This window comes from Malus domestica, chromosome 12 (genome assembly GCF_042453785.1).
Source record: "Malus domestica chromosome 12, GDT2T_hap1".
Taxonomy (NCBI): Eukaryota; Viridiplantae; Streptophyta; class Magnoliopsida; order Rosales; family Rosaceae; genus Malus; species Malus domestica.
The window spans coordinates 25,723,870-25,728,466 of NC_091672.1; the positions used below are offsets into that span (position 1 = coordinate 25,723,870).

At 36.2% G+C, this 4,597-nt stretch overlaps 1 protein-coding gene across 1 annotated transcript; it reads left to right on the forward strand.

The window, feature by feature from the left end:
* The first annotated feature begins 439 nt into the window (after positions 1-439).
* Positions 440-3,375, forward strand: LOC103450741 (uncharacterized). Its single transcript, XM_008390114.4, has 9 exons — positions 440-735; positions 832-894; positions 994-1,049; positions 1,479-1,572; positions 1,738-1,798; positions 2,120-2,201; positions 2,305-2,360; positions 2,582-2,645; positions 2,793-3,375. Exons 1-9 carry the CDS (start codon positions 598-600, stop codon positions 2,854-2,856), a joined length of 678 nt encoding a protein of 225 aa, XP_008388336.2. The 5' UTR covers positions 440-597; the 3' UTR covers positions 2,857-3,375.
* Positions 3,376-4,597: the final 1,222 nt, after the last annotated feature.

The window sequence follows — 4,597 nt, forward strand, 5'->3', positions numbered from 1 at the left end:
CATGTTTGTATTATCTTTGTGGGGGTGGGGCTACTTATATTCTCCTCGTTTAGAAACGAGCTGTTTTTATTTGCTTCCTAGTTCAAATACATGATACTTCTATGTTGAATGCTCATATTTTTGAACCATTTATTTTATTTATTGATGGGAATTTGGATAATATGTCAAATTTTAGTCCAAAAGCCCAAAACCATTTCGGGATTCCCGATTTGTCCCGAAATCCCGAAATTATTTCGGGATTTCCGAAAATTGGGATTCCCAAAAATTTGGTTTGGGATCGGTATTGAAATTGGGATTCTCAAAAATTTCGGTTTGGGAATCGGGACAAGGATTTTGGTATGGGATCCCATACCGAACCACCCTTAAAAAATATTGATGTACTAAAAAAAAAAAAAAAAAAAGGTTACAATATATAGCCAGGTCCACATGCAACTCTCCCACATGTTTTGGGCTGGACCCAAATGATCCAAACTCCAAACCCCAAACCCGAAATAATATTTTCCTTCACATTTCTGCCCGGCGACGGCTTCATCTACGACCTCCAGTCTCCAGCTTCAGAAGATCGAGTTAAAGTTTCAGAGCAATAGAATCTACAAGATGGAGGGAACTGGAAGGAGATCGAGATTCTCACTCCTGCTTCTTCCTCTGCTGATATCTCTCTCAATTCCCTGCATATCTGCCGCTTACAAGCCAGGCGACATCGTTCCCATGAGCAAGATGGGCCTTTATCACTCTGTCCGTACTCTCTCTAAAAGCTTCATCCAATTTCGGCTCAATTTTAATGGGTTTTGTTCAAATTTTAATGGGTTTTGTGCAATTTCGTGGTTTCAGATGAAAACCGAATGGCATGATATGATCGGTCGACATTGCCCAATATTTGCTGTCTATCGTGAGGTAAATTTGTATTTTTCAATTTGGGTTTTCTTTTCAGGTTTTTGTGTGTTTTTTCATAGTCAGTAAATTTATTCATTTTTCTGGTTTATGAATTTGTAGGTGTTAGTTCCTATAGCGAAGCCGATGGGTTATACAGGAGCTGATGCTTATAAGATGTGAGTATAATTAAGGATGAAAGTTCCGCCTTTCGATTCACATTTCGTTTCTTTCGTTATATTATCAGTATTAGATTGCTAAGATTCAGCTAACTATCTATGTAAGTAAGGGTGAAACATTTCGTAGTCGAGATAGTTTGTGTAATTTAATTCGAAGTTTGAAGTTTGGTAGCTGAACTTACTTTTGTCTCTACTTTGTAATTGAATTTGCAAAACCTGGAATCATAATGTTAGAATTACCAATAAATTAACAGTTTCATTGAGTTTTCTGTGACACCCGATTAAAAAAACGGAGCTGTAGATTGTATATTTTTTTCTGAATTAGGTTCTCTGGGTAATGGTTGGATGTTCTCAGTTATATACTCTGGAAATTTATGGTTATGAACATGTCTGGTCAAATTCATATTTACAGAAAGTTTTCTTGTGCAGATCATTTCAAGTTGGGAGAGAAAAGTTTTTAATACCGTGGCTTTTTGTGATAAATCGTAAAAGTTCAGAGGTCCCAATGATTGATGTCCATTTGGTAAGTTGTGAGTTATGAGCATGAGAACATATTTACGATGCCATCATCTTTTGAGAAAATGGAAAGTAGTGGCCTACTGGGATAATAGCTTCATTTAGATATATGCAAACAATTGGTTCTGTAAGTTTATCTATCTGTTAGAAAACTGACTTGCATGCAATACAGAGGTACTCGGGAAGTGATTTGCATGGTGTCACTGCTAAAGTTGTGGATATGCCTCACCACTGTACGTAATGCCATTTTTCCTCTTCCTTAATCTAGTTCAAATCCTTTTTCATAGTCAGTTAAGTTGGCCCTTTGGAAGGGTCTGTCTTGTAATGCAGGCACTTTATCCGTTTATCATATTTTTGGTTAGTTTAGTTTCTTCATCATTTAGGTCAGTCTAAACAAAAGGAGGGAATAGGCCTCTCTGATGTCATGTCATTGATATATTTCGAGCTTTAATATCATTTTTGGAAAACAAAAAGCACCTATAGTTTGAGTTAATTTTGCTATTGTTCGAGGAGTTCTTATAACTGTTGTGGTGTGGATTCTTCTGTCTGAGCAGACTTAGAAATCCATCCAGATATTCGCAAACAATTTTGGGATGCTCAGCACTGGCCAAAGCATGTGCTGGTCAGATATACATGGTCAGCATCACTTCACTTATCTTTTAGTTATGATTTGTGTAAGTCTTGGGCTTTTGGATTTGCACTTTGTGAAATGTGACATAATCTTGTTGTATGCACGCAGGGAGGAGCAATCAGAGATAGACGTGACTTCTGGATTTTATGTACTGTTTGGATCAGGTAAAAATCAATGCTTGAGTATGATCATTGTGTATTCATTATCCTTCCCGCAAGCCTTATCTTCAAGGTTTCAAACCAACTGTTTAAAGAACATACCATTACTTTGACGCTTATGTGAGAGAACACCTAAATGTCATCAATGTGTATATTTGTTGAGAGAACACCTAAATGTAGAGCTTTTCTGACACTGTTGCTACTAAACATTTTCATGCATTCAACAGGTCTCATGCTTTCTTTTATTCTGTCGATATACATTTTGCAATCATCACGGGACAAGTTAGCAAGGTACGTTTCTGAAATATTGGGCTACTTTGTTGCCCTGAAAATAGAGTTTAGGAACAAGCTATCAAAGTTTCAATCAGTGTTGCATGGTTATTCAAGCTTTGCTCTACCGGTTTTTCTGGTAATGTGAAATTTTGCTTTTCTTTCCAGGTTTGTGAGGGAGAGAGTTGCAGAAAGCAACATGCCTGCTGGAGGTGTGGCAAAGGTTGAATGATACAACACCATTGAAAGCGTCAATATAGTCTGCATGTGCAACTCAGTCCGAAAGAGAAAATGAAACTAGTTGGGGTAGGTATGATTCAGTGAACGCGTATTTTGTTGTCTGATTTCACTCAAGAAGATCGATCTCCAATCTCTCTAGAAGAAGAAAGCTGAATGAAATTAAAACGCCCGAAAGCCTGGTCAGAGTTTTAACTAATCAGACTGAAATCTTCTTTTTATGTACGCAATTGACCTCTCCATAAATGGGGGTAAGGCTAGCCGACATTCACCTCTCCCAGACCCTGCGTAGAGCGGGAGCCTTGTGCACTGGGTACGACCTTTTTTTAATTGATATGTATGGTCACAAACGGTTTAAACTCTCACAGTTGTACCTCAAGGATACTTAACCATGCTAAGAACATGTTTGTTGCATAGATTAACTTGTTTCTTTTGAGATGTCATGCATTCTGGACATGGATTTCCAGATACACAGATACAAATATGAAATATACAACCATTAATTTGATCAGAAGGCGACTGGAGTAGATGCCATCGTGAGCGTTGATCTAATCATGATGTGGAGATTAATCCTATGATTATTAAGTATTTCCGATCAAACACAGATTATAGTAGTTTTAGTTGGATTTTAATTTTCCATACAATGAAGAATGGTTCGTAAGCAAGGGTTTAAAAGATTTTAAAAGAGTTTATCCATGGGTATTAAATCACGATTTTAAATGAATTCGTAGAAGTTCATGAGTATTCAATCAAATTTTAAAGGAGTTCATAAAACTTACAAAAATATGGGCGTATTCAATTAGAATGTTAGAGTAGTCCGTAAAATCTCATGTTTGTTGCAATCCTATTAGATTAGGAATATGATTGTGTAAATCTTAGTGTATCTAGGGATATCTTGGAATATTCTATAGGGTTAGATATTATCCTATTAGAGTTGTTATCCTATTAGGGTAAGGATTTAAAATTCCCTACTATTATAAATAAAGTCACAATGGGGTGGAATAGAACACATCTCACAATTATACATCTCTTTCTTTCTCTCTACTATGCCGCACCCCTCTCTCTGTCCTTTATATGATTAAGTAAATTAGGCGTATAATACGTTATTAGCATGCTTTTGACATTGCGCTAAATAGAGTTTGATCTTCAATCAGGGGAGTATTACGTTTTAATCATTCTTTTTATGATTAATTTATTATTTTATTGAATTGATCTACATGCTGTTGATTCAATTTAATTTTTCTTTGTTGAACGTGGTACAATGCATTGGAGATGCACTTTTGGCTTTCAGAGAAGGATCTTCTACAAATTCAAAGGCTTTTGTTGTTTTCTACCAGTCAGGTATGCTTAAAATAAAGTAAGATATTTTAAACAACCATGAAGTAAGAAAACATTCCCCATGATGCATGAACCCCTAGATTTATATTTACCTTCCAATATATATATATATATATATATATATATGTATATATGTATGTATGTATGTATACATTTCATGCATTACGTAATTATATTGATATGTGGAATTTGTGAGTCAAAGCATATAAATAAATTAGAAGCAATTTAGGGTTTTTCAAACCCTACACATGTCGGAAAAAAAAATCTGGGTTTATGCGGCACGGCAGCCGCACCACTGTGACACCACCATCGAACCATCGCATGGAGCAAGTCATGGAACGATGTTGTTTTGACACCTTGGACCACACGGTAGTAGCCCTTTGGGCTTAGTTGCTCAC

Bases quoted from the DNA above. Each gene is read 5' to 3' on its own strand.
- LOC103450741 (XM_008390114.4), top strand. From the start codon at position 598: ATGGAGGGAACTGGAAGGAGATCGAGATTCTCACTCCTGCTTCTTCCT. The intron at 895-993 runs GTAAATTTGTAT...ATGAATTTGTAG, and splicing joins TATTTGCTGTCTATCGTGAG to GTGTTAGTTCCTATAGCGAA. The intron at 1,799-2,119 runs GTACGTAATGCC...CTGTCTGAGCAG, and splicing joins TGTGGATATGCCTCACCACT to ACTTAGAAATCCATCCAGAT.